The 18,120-nt window shown below is 35.3% G+C and overlaps 2 protein-coding genes across 11 annotated transcripts in view; both read right to left on the bottom strand.

Moving 5' to 3' along the window:
- LOC141483248 (uncharacterized) overlaps positions 1–18,120 on the bottom strand; it is a 403,587-nt gene that overhangs the window by 80,563 nt on the left and 304,904 nt on the right. The gene's annotated exons all lie outside the window — the stretch shown is intronic.
- Positions 1–18,120, bottom strand: part of LOC111515695 (4-aminobutyrate aminotransferase, mitochondrial) — a 179,114-nt gene that overhangs the window by 37,369 nt on the left and 123,625 nt on the right. For all 10 annotated transcript variants that reach the window (XM_074177712.1, XM_074177707.1, XM_074177708.1 and 7 more), the window contains 2 exons: positions 13,804–13,940; positions 8,473–8,640 (listed from right to left, as the gene is read on the bottom strand). In XM_074177712.1, coding sequence (XP_074033813.1) covers positions 8,473–8,640; positions 13,804–13,940 — 305 coding nt within the window. The remainder of the gene's footprint in view (positions 1–8,472; positions 8,641–13,803; positions 13,941–18,120) is intronic.

The following is an 18,120-nucleotide window of genomic DNA, read 5'->3' as shown; positions in this document are numbered from 1 at the left end:
AAAATTTGTGTCTCAAACTGCGGATTTAGTGCAATACTTTGTAGATACCACTGACTGAAGTTCACACGCTGTGGAAAATCTCTGGGGAGTAATGCCTGCACTCTTGAAATATGGTATGGGTATAACAAAAAATCAACCAAAATACGCCAAACAATTTGATGACAAATATCCAGAGTTCTAGCGATCTTCCTCGTACTCGTCTCAGGATGTTCATCAATTTCTTGCAGGACCGCTTCCTCAATTTCAGGAGTTCTTACTACACGAGGTCTACCTTCCGGAGTCCCTTTCTTGAAACTACCAGTTTCCCCAAGTCGACGATGAATATTTGAAAAGGTTCGGCTATCTGGTAAGGCACGATTAGGATATCTTTCCTGATAAATGCGCCTGGCTTCTGTTGCATTACCATCGGCAAGGCCATATACGTAATGCATTTGCGCCATTTCCGCATTCGTATAATTTACCATATTTACTGATATTCAGAAAACAGCGGACTACCAAAATAACTTCAATAACTCTTCAAAACGCGCTGTGACAGTTTTTAACACCAACACCTTACTTTAAACCAACATCAATATTAGCTACTGACGTTTGTACATACAGAGAATTCGTTTTTTATTGCTATGGTGGGTACGCTGTTTTTTCTGCTTTTAATCTTTAAAAGAAATCACATATCGACAAACTCCATATTTCCAAGAGGTGCAGTAAATAAATTCTGCTACACGTCATTTATTCCAGGATAACTTAATTTATGTTTTCAAAAATTATTAAGCGGTGCTGCGTTATGACGTAAATTTAATTGAGAACAGTGCATCTGACAACAAATACCTTTTAGATCCTCAATTATTTTGCAACAAATCTGATCTCTTAGTTTGCTTTCAGTCGATGCACGATACCGCATCAGATTTTTAAAGAATTTATCCTTAAGTAAAGCGATTTTTAATTTTTTGAGCGAAAACCATGCGTCGGACAAAAATATACATTTCAAAACTTGTACGTACGCCACTGGCAGAGAAAATCAAGAAAATTGTACATCAGAAAATGCGCCTTGGGGCATGGAACATATGTACCAAATATGCCAAAGATGTCTACAAAGTTATTATTACAAAACTGATTATTTTTGAAAACTTTGCCACCCTGTATCTCAAAAGTTAAGGCGTTTAGGACGCCTTAAAATGGGTATAAGAATTACTTTCTTAAATATTAGCATGTGTTTGAGGAACACCCTGTATTCACCAGTAGCAGGAGGTTGCATATCTTCATGAGGATCTAAAAGTGATTTCGAATTGGGGTAAAATAAACCAAGTTCAATTCAATGCCACAAAAACCCTGGCATCAGTTTTCTACAACAAAATAAATATCTCCGAACCGGATATAATAACGTTAGGACAGATAATTATTCCGCTTTCTGCTTCGATAAGTTTTCTGGCAGTCAAAATGGACACCAATATGCCTTGGGACAATTATTTCGCTGGGATTTCAAAGGCTGCTTCTTGAAAGCTTGGAACACTGTCCCGAACCAGAAAACTGTATACGCCTCAACAACTTTTGATGAAGCTCAGATCAGACCTGAAGCTGCTGGATTCTATCCAGAATAGGGTCATCTGCCTGATTGGAGACGCGAACATCACTTAAAACCTTGATAGTCTGGAACATCGAAAAAAGGTTGGGGATTTGTCTCTCTTCTACATATACTTTCACGGGAAGTGTTCAAGTCACTTGGCATATTTGATTCCACCAAGAGCGGTACATATCAGAAATTTTCGATGGACTGTAGCTGTTCATCGTTTTGAGGTTCAACTCAGCAACCCTTGTACTTTATTGTTTGAGAACTTCATTCATTTGGAGGACTGCGTTTATGTGGAATAAACTTCAGCGATTCAAATACAATGTAAATCGCTCCTTTCGCACAGGCACCGCTGTTAGAGCGCGTTGATGATTTTCCTGTAGTGTTCGTGTTTTGTCTTTGAAAAAATGGAGATGAGCAAACAGTCTAATGTGAAATTATCCATATTTGATATAAAAGTATTCAGATGATTCTGGCTAATATAGAATGAAAAATTTCATAACCGTGTATTTTTAATTTGATCCATCCCATAGTTTTTCAATTGATTTTGGAATTTGAATGCAGTTTCACTTTTTTGTTTAGAAATTGATGATAATTTTGGTTGTCTAGTGTTATGACTATGAATATTATTGATTTCTATGAAATTTATGTTTGAAATTTTGATTTTATTATTATTGAATGGATGAAACAACAAATTTTCTGCTTATATCCTGTGTCCGTAAAGTATGGAACAAATTCATTTTCAGCTAAACAGGTCATTTTAAGAAATAATCCTGAAACACGTCGATTTTTGATGTTAATTTACCGTATTTCAAAATAATAATCTAATATACAGGGTGAATTACGTTCGAGTAATGACGTCACCGTCATTTTTTTTAAATGGAACACCCCCATTTTGTCTCAATTTTCGGATTACTCTAGCTGAGCTGATTCCAAAAATGTATCACATGTTGATTCCAAATGGTACAGGGTGGACAAAAATACAGTAGTTGTGTGTGTGCTAATTAAGTAACGCGTAACATTCTTTATTAGGTAAATTAACAATATTATCAAAAATACTTATTGTCTAGCGGCAATTGGTTTAAATGTAACACCCCGTAGTTTGCTACATGTTTAGAGTAATAAAAATGAGCTGTTTCAAACATGTTTGGTACTTGTGGTCTAGCAGATAGAATATGAAAGAAATTATTTCTTATATACATTTATAAAAAACATAGTCGTCTAGTTTTTTGTGAAATATCATTATTTGTTCAGTAATTTATTGATGTTCAGTGACAGTTTAGTACTACAATATTTTTGGTATTCGTGAATATTCGAATGATTGCTTAGATTTAATTGGAAGTAGAAATGGAGTTAAGTGTAAAACAAAGAATTGAAATACTTATGATGATTGGGTATGGAGACAGATCGCGAACTCAGATGGAAGTGTGCAATTTGTTTAATGATAAATATCCAGAAAGACCTATAACGCGTTCAACAGTCAGTAAGCTGGAAACGAAATTTCGAGAAACTGGTACGGTTGCAAATGTACGCAAATCAGGTCGTCCCCCTGCAAATGCTGATACAGCATTAGATGTTTTACTGAGTTTTGAAGATGATGCGCACACTTCTGTTCGTAAAGTTAGTCGCGAAATCGGTGTTGGCAAAACAACGGTACACAAACTATTGAAGCTTGAAAAATGGCATCCTTATAAAATCAAACTTGTGCAAGAATTAAACGAAGATGATCCCGATAGACGACTCCAATTTTGCGAAGAATTGATGGATAAATGTCACCGAGACCCTCTCTTGATACAAAACATTATTTTTTCTGCTGAGTCCACTTTCACGTTAAATGGTGAGGTTAACCGTCAGAATTGTAGATACTGGGCAAAAGAAAACCCCCACTGGATGCGTGAGCATCATACACTATACCCTCAAAAGGTAAATGTTGGAGCTGGAATTGTACAAAATCGAATCATTGGACCCTACTTTATCGAAGGTAATTTGAACGGGGCAAAGTACCTTGAGTTTTTGAGGGGGTATCTCGTACCTACTTTACGTAATTTATTTCCCAGCAGACGTAATCCTCGAGGTTTTGATGAAAGTTTATGGTTTTAGCAGGATGGTGCACCTCCACATTATGCTGTAGATGTTAGAAGGTACGTAGATGAAATTTTTCCGAACAGGTGGATTGGTAGACGTGGACCCACTGAATGGCCAGCGAGGTCACCAGATTTAAATCCTTTGGATTATTTTCTGTGGGGCTATCTGAAGAATGTTATTTATAAAACGAAACCAGCAAATATTGAAGATGTACAATTGAAAATTCGAACAGAAATAAACAATATTACGCAAGAAACCATACACAAGGTTCAACAAGAATTTGTACACCGTTTGGGTTACTGTCAAATACAGCATGGGCTGCAGTTCGAACATTTAATATAAAGTCATGTATTCCAGCATATTCTGTCCGCTAGACAATAAGTATTTTTGATAATATTGTTAATTTACCTAATAAAGAATGTTACGCGTTACTTTATTAGCACACACAAAACTACTGTATTTTTGTCCACCCTGTACCAATTGGAATCAACATGTGATACATTTTTGGAATCAGCTCAGCTAGAGTAATCCTAAAATTGAGACAAAATGGGGGTGTTCCATTTGAGAAAAATGACGGTGACGTCATTACTCGAACGTAATTCACCCTGTATATTAGATTATTATTTTGAAATACGGTAAATTAACATCAAAAATCGACGTGTTTCAGGATTATTTCTTGAAATGACCTGTTTAGCTAAAAATGAATTTTTTCCATACTTTACGGACACAGTGTATAGTGTGTTCGCATCTGATAAATTTTTTTGTTTATACAAATTCACTGTTGGTTCTGAGTACGATAATTTATATATGCATTTAATAGTTTCATTTTGTGAAGATTTCATAAGTTTCAATTCAGAATCATTGGATGATCCCCAATTGAAATAAAATAATGCAGTTGTGAATATACAAGGTGTTTTCTAAGTACGGTGATTCGTTAGGTCGTTTTCAAAAAAAGTTCTTATGAACAAATGTTCGGAGTTGCTACGTGTCTGAGATGCAGGGCATTGATGAATTTCACTAGTTCGGACTTCCATTGTCTACGTCTACTATATAAAACGATTTGAAATCCCTGAAACAACTAAAAAAGAAGAATTAAAAATGAATATCTGAAAATAACAATTATATTGTTATTGTGAAATGAAATACAAGTAAAAATAGAACAATTGAATTAATAAAAATAAAAGAATGAAAAAAGAAAATGAAAATAATAAGTGGAGAGATTCCAAGTCACGTTAGTTCACGACATTTCGATTGTTAGTATCTACAATCGTGTTCAGGTGATGACTGGACTGATTCCTCCGAGAGATGACTATTTATAGATCGTTCGAGTACTTTCACTTATCCCCGCTTTCCATTTTCCGCTTCACTGGTTCCGTGGGAGATGACCGTTTGGCGGAAGTTGGCCATTTTTCGCTTGATAATGGGTTTCCATATGTTGCGTATTTCTACGCTGGCTTGGCCGAATACGTTGTTAGACAACATGTATGCGGTTTCCTTGAATTTTCTCCTAAACCAATGTTCCTCTCTGTGCAAGATCTCAGCTTGGGACCACTCGATGTTGTGTTGATGGGTCCAAACATGGTCTGCTATTCCTGATTTGCTGGTTTCCCCTCGCTGGGTGTGTTTCTTGTGCTCGGCAATACGAACATTCAATGGCCTCTTAGTTTCACCAATATAGGATTTTCCGCACTCACAGGGTATCCGGTAAATGCAATTCTTAGAATCGCAGTGCGTGTGTGGTGGCCTGGTTTTCGTGAGGCTGCTACGGATAGTGTTACCGGATCTGAAGCAGGTTCTGATGTTGTACTTGGAACCAATTATTCTCAACCTCTCCGATAATCCTCTGATGTAGGGAAGTGCAAGCACTGGTTGTGACGGCTTCTCTTTATTGCGAGGTTTCTTCTGTCTTTTAGCCAGAGTCTTTTTTACCATCGCTTTGGAGTAGCCATTCCGTTGAAGATCATTTTTGATGATGTCTAGTTCCTAGAGATGGCATCTGGTCCACACGAATGTTTGTTTTTGATTTTCTCCCTGATAACCTTCAGTATATCATCTTCACTGACATAAGTAATGAACATACTATTTTCAATATTCTGTATCAAATTAGTCCTCAAGGGATTATTTGTAGTTTTATTCATTTTGTCAACAATATCATGTGGAGTATTCACGAAAAAGTTATTTAAAATATTAGCGATATCGAAAGGATTTTCTACAAGACCATTATTACAATCTATAGTTATATTACTTTTCTTTGTGGTTTTTCCTAATAACTCGTTAACAACAGTGCACGTGATCTAATTCACATTACCTAGAGAGTAAATTTTACTTTGATAATATAGACTTTTATTTTTCTTTACCAGAGTTTTGCTTTTTCTGAGTTTGGTAGAGTTCTTTCAGGGTGAGTTCAGTTTTCACCTCCCGATGAAGTTCTTTAAGATTTTTTCTTGACATTTTAATTTTAATGTTTACAAATTCAGTTCCGAAACTTTTATTTTGATCTATATCTGATAGCTTTTATTGGGCATTCACAATTAAAATAAAATAACAGAGTATCATGAAAACTGTTGAACTTGTCGTCTCGATTATCTAGTTGATACATTTCTGACCAGCTCTCTTTTTCTAAAGCATTCGACAATTTTCTGATATTACTGTTATTTATTATTCTCCTATGAATATATGAAGGTCTATCATCAATTCGATGTTGCTTCGTTGAGATGAATACAGTTTTGTGAGAACACCACAAATTTCAATGTTTTTTCAAAGCAGTACTCTTGTAAATTCAACGGAAGTTACATCTAAGTCGGTCTGAGACCATATACCAACTCCAACACCTATACAATTGATTAGAAAGAGTAAAATCATAAAAATTAAAATAGTTTAATAAGCTTTCAGACCATCAGGTCTCTGTTAAACATGAAATTAAGTCGATAATTGTCAGTTAAATATTCAGCACTGATGTAGTCAAGTTTGTCATAATTCAAGCATTCTGCATTTAGCAGCAATAGATCGACTCGTTTTGGTACTTCACCTAAGTTGATGGAGGATTCACGGACCTCCGAAAGTTCAAAAAACGTTGAACGTATGTTCCTTTGGGCCATTCAGTTGGATCCATTACAACATCAAAATCGGATTCATAAATTGAGACTTTGAAAGAAGGGTAGATATCTGAATGTTTGGAAGTTAGAGTCTCAATTTTAACTTCAGAGAAATGAGGAGTTAGAGACTGTTGTAGCTCCTCCGCAATCATCGAGGGATCAACCCTATATACATGTAGACAGGCCATTTTTGGAATGCCCTTCAATTCCTTTCCATTGAGTCTGATGGAACTATTACCTCCAACAACCAGTTTTCTTTTCCGGTTTGCTCTTTTGACTAGTTTCCAGTCACTGCTACCAGCCTCCATATTATTCACTAAATTGATAATCTCTTCACATTTTTTTTGCCTAGTAAGTTGCAGCAAAGGTTGTGTAACATGTTTTTTGGTGAATACCCGGCAACGCTGTTGAGAGGGTTCAGGTTCATAGGCCTAGACACATTCACTTTATCTGAATAGTTTTTTCCCGTGTCTTGTTTTTCCAAAACTTTTTACGGGGGAAACATCCGTTATTTCTTTTAATAGAACAATTTTTTCGTACATCAAATCTATTTTGTCACGAAGTTCTTGTACTACTTTACTTTCGCCTGCTAGGTTTTCCATCGCATCGAAAACGCTTGGTCGTTATCACCACTAACTTTTTCTAAGAGGACAACATATTATCATGTCTTCGTTGAGAAATTTGACATTGACATTTCTCGCACAGCTTGCGAGGGTGCATAGGGTGCACTTTACCCCATTGACTAGGTATTTTTTACACTTATTACAGGATTTGTTTTTCGGAGCACTTTTATGCACATTTGCACGGTTTGCTGCCATGTTGTTAATTGGCCAGCTCGCAGTCCTGATATGAATCCTCTAGACAATCAATGACAAATCGATGGCAGTCGTGTATTTTATCACAAGGTGAACATTTTGCTCATTGATTTTACGGTCAGAATTGTTCATCGTTCACTTTTGGTTTTTATTTTATGTTGTCCATGGATAGTTTTTAGTAGTGATTCTTTTCCTCGAAAACGAAGCTTGATATGGAGGAAACACAGGCGACGAAAAATGTGTATTTTCAGTTGCTCAATCTAAAGAAAATCAGAGAGCACAAAAAGTCAGTGGCGTTCCTTTCTTTCACAATATTGTTTGCTGTTATGCCTACTGAGACGCCACTGGGCCTATTAATTTCAATATCTAGTTGGGGTTAAATGAGTGTGTCATTACTTCGAACAACTGTAGCAGATTTCAACAAAATCGGTGTAAGGATATTTATGATATTTTATGAATACCGTTTTTTTTTAACTTCAACTCCCTGTATCTCAGAAACGAAGTACCTCCGGACTTATGTTTATAGAAACTGTTTTTCTTAAAACAACCTAACGAATAACCCTCTGAAGTTTCGTACCATAGTTGGGAAACACCCGGTATAAGACTGAAATTAATATTTTTCAGAAATTTAAGAGGAATAAAGTTTCTGATTTTGAGAGCACCAATGAGAGGTGCTACTTTTTTATAATAGCCATACTTATGTACCTTTTTTTATACCAAATAAAAAATGGATGGGTGTGTTCGAAACAATTTCGAATTGATAGCAAATTGTTGACGGTCCTTTCAGTTTTCCAGTATGTCAACACTATGAAGTCTCATCTATACAAATGTTTCATACTGAAAAATTGAATTTTCATTTGAAGATATTGAAGAATAGAAAGTAGCTACTCTACCAGAGGAAATAGTAACTCACCAAGTTATGTTCATCAGTAAAAGCCTTAAGTATCTCCGGATGATTATATCCAAGTGGAACGGTAGCTATTTGTGTATAAGTATCTAAAAATACATTATCGTCAGCATCCACTATATAATTTCCGATGGATTTGTCATAGTCTGCGAAATACTGTATAGATCCAAGAAACTGAAAAAAAGTTTTATAAAAGCAAATTGGATATTTTGAAACATCGGTTAGCGTTGTTTGACCATAAACATCAAGGACATAAATTAATTTTGTAGGCCTTTTTGTGTACGAATTTGTTGAAATATCATCAGGAATAGAAACATGGTTTCAGGAACACTCACTGTCGATCAATACCGAGAAGACTGAGATGATCTTTTTCAGCAGGAAAAGAAGTTTATCGGGCTTATAACCTCCCGAAATCTTCAAAAGCAAACTAAACTTCTCTAAAGAGGGGAAATACCTTGGTACTATCCTCGACAGGAACTTCTACCTACAGAGTAGAGCAAAAAGAGCATATGTGACTTATGAGCAATGTCGGAGGACAGAGGGGCTCACATGTGGCCTTTCATCCCATATGGTCACCTGGATCTACACTGCAATAAGACCTATGTAAACGTACAGAGCCATTGCATGGGGACCGAAAGCAAGGGTCGTCCAAAAATTATATCAAATACAGCGATTGGCTTGTTTAAACATCACAGGAGCCATGAGAACAACACCAACCATGGAAATGGAATTAATTACTGGTCTGACCCCTCTGGACCTGTACGTTAAGGAGGTTGCATTAATGGCCATGGTACGATTGCACACGGCTGGTGTAAACTTCGAAGTAGGAATGGGTCAATTGAGGCTGAGCCCATGGCTGAAAGCGCTTACTGTGTAACCTCTACTGCGGGCAACAAGTGATGAAATTGAACCCAGGTTTGTATTTAATGAACCCTACAAAATACAAATGAAAAAAACACAGACTTAGATGTTACAAATGCGATACGCATATACAGGCTGATTCACGGTGGATGGCACTTTAGACGTTTCTGGTGAACCAGACAACGGATCACTTTGAAAATTTAATGGAGGGCATATTCGGACATTCTCTAGCCAACTAAAATATTTTCGACTATGCGGTGTTGCCGCTTCTATTAGAAAGCAGTAGCAACTTTGATTTTTCAAATGGAACACTCTGTATATAATATTATTTTTGGAATCTCCAACAATTGCCCGACAACTTTTCTTGATATTCCCCTATACCTATCTGTTACCGTTTTCGAAATAAAAATTAATTTCAATTTTTTTCTTCGAAAATCATGACTTCTAAAAATGCCGATATCTTTTAGTTAAGAAGTACTATGATATCGAAATTTGGTTTGGAGTTAGGTGATACTTGGACACTTCCCACACGTCAGCCTAATCTCCGTTACTTCAATACAGGGTGGTGAAAAAATACAGTTTTTTCGTTTGCTTGAAAAAGTTGCTGAAATTTGATTATTTTAAATAGAACACCCTGTATATTATTAAAAATTCGGAAAGCTGCTGAAATTTGCTTTCTTTCTATGTATATCATAACTATACCTAACTAGTCAAGTTTCGGACTTATGAACATTTATTTGTGAAAATGTCCCTTCAGAATGGTATTTCCATTCGGTATTTGGTAAGCAGGCCATGATTACTATTTGACAGTAGCGTTGTGACATTCTCCTAATAATATCGACATTTTCGTCACTTCAGAAGTTGCAAATACCTTCAAAACGATGAAACAAAACTATTCAAACGAAGTTCTTATGAATTTGTTTATTATTTTTGGACTGTGTGACAAAATTATCAGCAGAACATGTAGAAAGTTCAATGAAATGTATCCGAATCTACCGCCAATAAACCTCAAGAAATTTATACGAATTCAGAACAATTTCAATATGTTTGGATAAACTTTAAAAAAGCACCAAGAAACTTGAAATTGGAAATATTGATATGACTAATTATAAAAAAGTAAAACAATCATGTGGAATATTTCAAAATATGTTCGAATCGCTGGCCGTTCACTTCCAAGCACTTTAAAATGCGGGTGTTGACTGCTTTCGTGGTGGCAGATCTGATTTCATTGGGATCCAAATCTTCAAATGTTTGGGCAATCCTTTCTAACAATTCATCTCTCGAACGCACGGGTATTTTGTAAACTTTTTCTTTGAACATTCCCCACGAATAAAAATCTAATGGATTAGGATCGGGTGATCTCGCTGGCCAATTCCATGGTCCCAAGCGCCTCATCCACCGATCGTCAAATAGTCTATCCAGTTCTGCGCTCACTTCTCTTGTGCAATGTGCAGGAGCTCCGTCTAGTTGGTACCAACAGTTTCGATAATCTTCGAGTGGCAGATTATCCACGAAACTGTCTACAGTATTCTCCAAAATATTCAGGTAGCTTCTGGATGTTAATGACTTCTTGTATATCACGTACCTCAATTTGTTGTCCATCAACATGCAGAAGACAAAAACTAAACTTTTCTTGAATTCCGGCTTCTTTTCTGACGTGAGGATTTTCACTGGACCAATAATGACGATTTTTTCTATTGAAAATCCCTTCTCTCGAAAATTTCGATTCATCAGTCCAAATAATTTTATTTAAAAAAAGTGGATCTTCTTGAATGCGTGTCAACAACATTTCACAAAATTCTACTCTCTGTTGAGGATCTTGAGGCTTCATTGCTTGAATTTTGGTGAATTTATAATCATGCATTTTATGTCTTCGCAAGATTCTTTGAACCAATGAATATTTTATACCCAAATCTTCTTCAGCACTTCTTATCGATGACTCGGGAAATGCGTGAAAATATGCTAAGACATTAATCTGGTTGTCTTCGAAAGTTACGGGTCGAGGCAAGTTTCTTGGTGCTTTTAAAGTTGATCCAAATGCATTGAAATTGTTCTGAATTCGTATAAATTTCTTGAGGTTCATTGGCGGTAGATTCGGATACATTTCATTGAACTTTCTACATGTTCTGCTGATAATTTTGTCACACTGTCCAAAAATAATAAACAAATTCATAAGAACTTCGTTTGAATAGTTTTGTTCCATCGTTTTGAAGGTATTTGCAACTTCTGAAGTGACGAAAATGTCGATATTATTAGGAGAATGTCACAACGCTACTGTCAAATAGTAATCATGGCCTGCTTACCAAATACCGAATGGAAATACCATTCTGAAGGGACATTTTCACAAATAAATGATCATAAGTCCGAAACTTGACTAGTTAGGTATAGGTATGATATACATAGAAAGAAAGCAAATTTCAGCAGCTTTCCGAATTTTCAATAATATACAGGGTGTTCCGTTTAAAATAATCAAATTTCAGCAACTTTTTCAAGCAAACGTAAAAACTGTATTTTTTTACCACCCTGTATTGAAGTAACGGAGATTAGGCTGACGTGTGGGAAGTGTCCAAGTATCACCTAACTCCAAACCAAATTTCGATATCATAGTACTTCTTAACTAAAAGATATCGGGATTTTTAGAAGTCATGATTTTCGAAGAAAAAAATTGAAATTAATTTTTATTTCGAAAACGGTAACAGATAGGTATAGGGAAATATCAAGAAAAGTTGTCGGGCAATTGTTGGAGATTTCAAAAATAATATTATATACAGAGTGTTCCATTTGAAAAATCAAAGTTGCTACTGCTTTCTAATAGAAGCGGCAACACCGCATTGTCGAAAATATTTTAGTTGGCTAGAGAATGTCCGAATATGCCCTCCATTAACTTTTCAAAGTGATCCGTTGTCTGGTTCACCAGAAACGTCTAATGTGCCATCCACCGTGAATCAGCCTGTATGCAGCAAAAATATCAGCCAATAAAAATAATCCTTGTTATCACAATACATTTTCTAAAGGCTTCAGTGAAACATTTGAGCACTACAGTGATTCGCAACTTCCTCTTCAGGCCAGGATTTGCAAAATACCAAATAACCCAATACTGAATCATAACATTCTCCCATAATTTTCCTGAAAATGCTGCCCTAGAATGCCAAAGAACTACTGCTGAAAATGTATAATGTCATATGGAATACGTACGTTTTTCCGCATATATGGTCAGAATCAATCATAGTACCGTTTCTTAAAATATAAAAACGGATTCGTACAGACCAATCTCATTAACATGTGCCATGTGTAAAGTAATAGAGAAAATAATTAATAGAAGACTGATATGGACCTTGGAAAATCGGAAACTCATCATCATCCCTCAACAAAGCGGATTTAGAAAAAAGAGATCCACTTTCGACAATCTAGTTGACCTTGTATCAGATGTTCACGAAGATTTTGCTGACTCCCAAGAGTGCAAGAGTTGGCAACGAAATTTCTGACACACTAGCTAGAGAGATTAGCTCAAACCCACATAGTCTATCGAGTCTCTGTGTACCACATGAAGATTTGATCCATAAAATACGACAATTAACAATAAATACATGGAGGGAAAGGTGGCAAGATCTGCAGAATAACAAGCTCAAAACAATCAATCCTGGCTTAAACTTTCAAAATTACCTATGACTCTCTCGGAAACATCAGACAATTCTAACCGGTTTCAGGATTGGCCACACAAGGTATACCCACCAACATCTACTGAAGAAAGAAACCTCCAAAAGATTTATTTCCTTTGATGAAGAATTAGATGTGAAACTTATCATCAAAGTGTGCCTTGAGTCCAGATAAATTTAAGATATTACTGAAGTATCTGATATCCATAAATATTGTACATCTAATATGATTGTAATATAATTCGAATTGTACTACGCCGCTAATAACCTTTGTAGTTGATGCAGTTATATTATTGAAGAAAAATCATGCATATCTTCTGAAGACAATTTTTAATTAAACTATTCTATTTAGCTTGGCCTGCTTGTTTGTTTGTTTAGTAACTGAAGTTTGACCCCCTTCCTGTTGACAAATTGATTTGAAATTTGGTACACACATTTAGATTTGATGACAATACAATTTAATCAATTCTGTATTGAAAAGTAGGCTTTCACGGCTGACGTCAATGTCACTCGGACTGAATATTGCGAAAAGTGGGGTCCTTGAAGGTCCACACCTGTACCAAAAATCAAATATCTGCCTTCAAAAATGAACTGAAATGTAGGGGTGTGTTCATCTTAAGGGTACCACACTGTAGTGTATGATGCTAAATTAAAGAATACTTTTTTGTAGCCAAACCAATCTTTATGTCACTTGATCAGAAAAATCACAGAAATCACTTACCGCGTCGTCCTTGAGCAAAAAAGAAAAATTCATTCATCAGTAAAAATATAGCATAAGATATGGACACATTGGTCGAATTCATTTTCAGTTTTTTTTTACCTGTAATTTCTCTAAATCCTTGAATAAAGCCTTCGTTTTGGGTCCAGGAAGTTCGGTTCGAACACAAGGACCATCGGGCTCACCTGGAACCAGCTCTTGGCCTCCTCCTTTTTGTGACGATAATCTGATGGTATTTTCTGAAAAAAAATATTTTTTGTTGAAAGTATTGACTAGCCCTTATTGTGTCTGACAAATAAACAATAACGAATCAAAATTAGTGTTGAATTTGTACGAGTTGTGGTATATTTTACTGGTTTGCTTGGGGAGTTATCAACATGACCTACACAGAACACGATTTCGTGGTTTAGTATAAAGGATTAATTTTCACTACGAAATGTCAAACCGTTCATGAAATATTGGAAATAATCGATGCTAATTTTGTACTTTCGAAGGGCTGTTATTTTTTTGTGTACACATTTGCATTGGGGTAAGTTATAACGAATCGGATTATTTTTGACCCCAGAATGTGGTTCAATTTATGACCTACCTTTTTGTTACACCTTGTAAATCAAGAGAGTAGCCGATGTAGACTTCCCAGAAGGAACCGCTAGATTACAAAAATAAAGCAAACTTTCAACTGAACTGTAAACCAAACTTTTATTGAAACCTGAGTTTGTGGCTCTTAGTTTTGTTACTGTTTGTATTGTCGAGGTAACCTGTATTTTGTTTGAAGGTGGTTGACAATGTTTCGTGGTGTATTTTATCAGTTCGGACTTCCATTGTCTAATATACTATAAATTGATTTGAAAACCCTGAAAAAAATTATTATTTTTATTGAAAAAAACACTGAAATTACGGAGGATTAAGTCCAATTATTATCACCCGAAGACGATTGTGGATACTAACAATCGAAACGTCGTGACCTACTCTTGATTTGAAATCTTTTGATTTCGTTAATTTTAATTTTTTCAGCTTTTATTAATATTTCAATTTTTTTTATTTTTTTATTTGTTTGTGTGTTGCTCTTATGTTATTTCTTTGTAATTTCAGTGTTTTATTTAATAAAAATTGTTATTTTCGGTTAATCTTTTCAATTTTTTAAATTTTGTTCAGGGTTTTCAAATCAAGTTATATAATAGTGTATTAGACAATGGAAGTCCGAACTGATGAAATAACCTGTATTTTGCCTAGTTGAAGGTGTCGGCTTTCTCAAAAGCCAAAAAACCAATACAGAGAAATAAAGCCGCTGCCAACTAGTCCACGTGTGCTGAAGAATTGGCGGTTTGCATTGGATGATTTCTACTAACCGAGTTTTACTAACCGAGATTGGATGAAGAGTCATAAAATTAAATTTGAAGTCATGTTACGATGACGAATAGAATGCGAGCCGTCGTGTTGTCAATGTTTAGTTCAGGAACTGATCGCGATTTGAGTGTTGAAATTCGATATTGGTGCAGTTATGATTACTTAAAATTTTTGTTATCTGTTTGAAATTGACAAGTACTAAAAGTAATAACGAGTGTGATAACAACACAGGCTTTTTCCTGTGTAGTGATTCCAATAGCAATTGTGAACAATGCGAAAAAGAAATATTTGTGAATAAAATTTTGATGTATAAAATTGGATGTATGGAGGAAACCAAATTATTACATGCAATATCAGATTTGACCAAAATTCCTTTCTCAACTGTACGTAAAATAGTTAAAAACAAACCTTATGAACGCAATACGCGATCTGATACGGGATTACCAAAACCTTTAGATGTTCTTCTAATAAAAATCATTGAAAAAAAACAATATACGACTGTTACAAAAGCAATGAGATTCCTACAACTGAAATCATAAGGAATAAATTGAATTCTTCTGGTCATAACGTGAGCTGCTGTGACAAAACTCTACAGAATTGGATAGAGAAACTCGGATTTAGATTTAAAATAATAAACGGAAGTCAAAAATTCATGGAAAGCAGGAGAATAGTGGAATTGCGTAACAAATACTCAAAACAAATAACTAAATATAGACAAGAACGGCAAATTTTCTATTCGGAGGAAACTTGATATGACACTCACGACACAGTTACGAAAGCGTGGACTGATGGTTCGAGAATGTGTACGCCTAACATGCCTGCAAACAAAGGATTGCGACTATTCATTGTGCATTGCAAAGGAATTAAAGGATGGGTTCCGAATTCTTTGAAATTATATGGAAAAAAGTTGAGGACTGCAATGTTGACTATCATGAGAACATGGAAGATAATACTTTCGAGGAATGGTTTGAAAACACATTGATCCCAAATGTGGATACGAATAGTGTAATAGTTCTTGACAACGCTTCCTATCATTCGCGACAGCTCATCAAAGTACCGAATAAACATTCGAGGGAAGATGAAATACAAAGTTTGTTGATGGATAACAATTTGTATTTTGAAGATAACTATAGCAAAAACCAAATACTTGACGTTTTATAGACAAAAACATTTGAAAATGTGTATGCCTTCGAGAGTATTGCTGAAATTTATGAACACACCATACTGAGACTTTTCCCCAATTTTTGTGTTCTCAATCACATCGAATTGATTTGGGGAAAACTGTAACAAAGCTTCAGGTGTGAAAATAATTTTCCAAGATTTGATAAGAAGGTAATAGAGATAGTTATAGAAGAAGTATCTGATATTACCAAGGAAGTCTGACAGAAAAGGATTAAAAAAATTATTTTGTCATTTGTCAAACCCAAAATAATCTTATACATGTTCAACCTTTTCCGTCAGTTTATATGTTCAATTTATTGTTTATTGTTTATTGAAGAAGCTTCCCATTAAAAGCGAAAGCTTGGCAAAGTAGAACAGAGATTTGATTTTTGATTTTTCGACTGAGAGACCCTGTTTATCTATTTTACCGTATATATATATATATATATATATATATATATATATATATATATATATTGATTTTTTCACAATTCGGTTCAATTTTAACAGAAAAAGGTTAATATTGATACTTACAGTAAATATAAAAAAATATATATAAGAGCAATGTATAAAATAATTGTAGAAAGTTTGTAAAAAATTTTTTTCAGAAGATTGAATTTAAATTGACTTAATAGTTGTCAAAATTAATATAACTTCGTTTAACAATTTTGAAAAACAAATAGTTGATGTTCATGGAAATATATAGTTATGTTTGATTCATAACAAAATGTTTATGAAATAAAAAATCTTGTGCTTTGGCTGAGCATTTTCCAAATTACGAACAAAGTATGATTTTACAAATTGAAAACAATTACAAAAAAAGACATTTTCTTGAAATGGTAGAAATTATGAAAGAGCCCAATACTATGAACAAACGAATAGATATCAATCATCTCAGTGCAATATATACTTATTTATTACATTTAGACATGAATAAAAGTAAGTAACATCGTTGGGAATTTTTCCATCATGTATTTTAATTTTCCTTTATTGTGAGTATTTCAATATTAAATTCTACATAAAGGATTTGAAGCTTTATATCTTTTATTAATTATCTGCGAGCGCTTTCGACAGTATGATAATACATAATACAAATCATAATACAAAAAAAATTGGAATCAGTACAAAGTATGGCCTCCACGCTGGTTTATTACGGCCCTACATCTATCGTGCATCGACAAAATGAGATTGTCAAAGTCTTGTTGAGGTACATTTGCCATTCAGCGATTAAAAGCTCTCTCAATTGAAACGTTGTGTGAATGTTTCCCATATGCGGAGTAATTTTCCGTTGAAGCATGTCCCACACCTGCTCGATGGGATTCAGGTCCGGTGATTGTGCTGGCCATGGCAATACATCAACTCCTTCGTTGGTGAGCCAGTCAGTCACTAGACGCGCGACATGTGGACGAGCATTATCGTGCATTAGGTGGAAGTTTTCACCAACAGCACCAGCAAACGGACGGACGATAGGTAGAAGAATGGTGTCGAGGTACTGTCGAACTGTGAGAGAGCGATTTGGAAAAACGAGATCGGTTTTGCCGCCGATCATGATTCCGCCCCATAGCATTACTGTACCACCTCTGTATGTGTGGATTTCCTGGACGTGTCTCAAACGTTCATTATTTCCAGGTCGTCTCCACAGTCTTACTCGACGAGAATCTGGATGAAATCCAAATCTGGATTCGTCTGTAAACAAAAATGTGGCTCAATCATTTGCATCCCAGTTTTGATGTTCTTGACACCACTCTAATCTTCTACCGCGATTGCCTCTCGACAAAGGTGGACATCTAAGTGGCCTTCTGTTGTGGAGATCTGCTTCATGCAGTCGATTTCTGACAGTATCACGACCAATGGTTACCTGGTGCATCTGCTGCAACACGTTAACCAACTCAGGTGCTGTGATTGTCGGTT

Source organism: Leptinotarsa decemlineata, unplaced genomic scaffold (assembly GCF_025532065.1).
Source record: "Leptinotarsa decemlineata unplaced genomic scaffold, Ldec_3_MD MMD2_tig00003192_RagTag_RagTag, whole genome shotgun sequence".
In the NCBI taxonomy this organism is placed as follows: Eukaryota; Metazoa; Arthropoda; class Insecta; order Coleoptera; family Chrysomelidae; genus Leptinotarsa; species Leptinotarsa decemlineata.
Note: the sequence above shows the minus strand (reverse complement) of the source record. Positions and strands in the feature narration are given on the sequence as shown.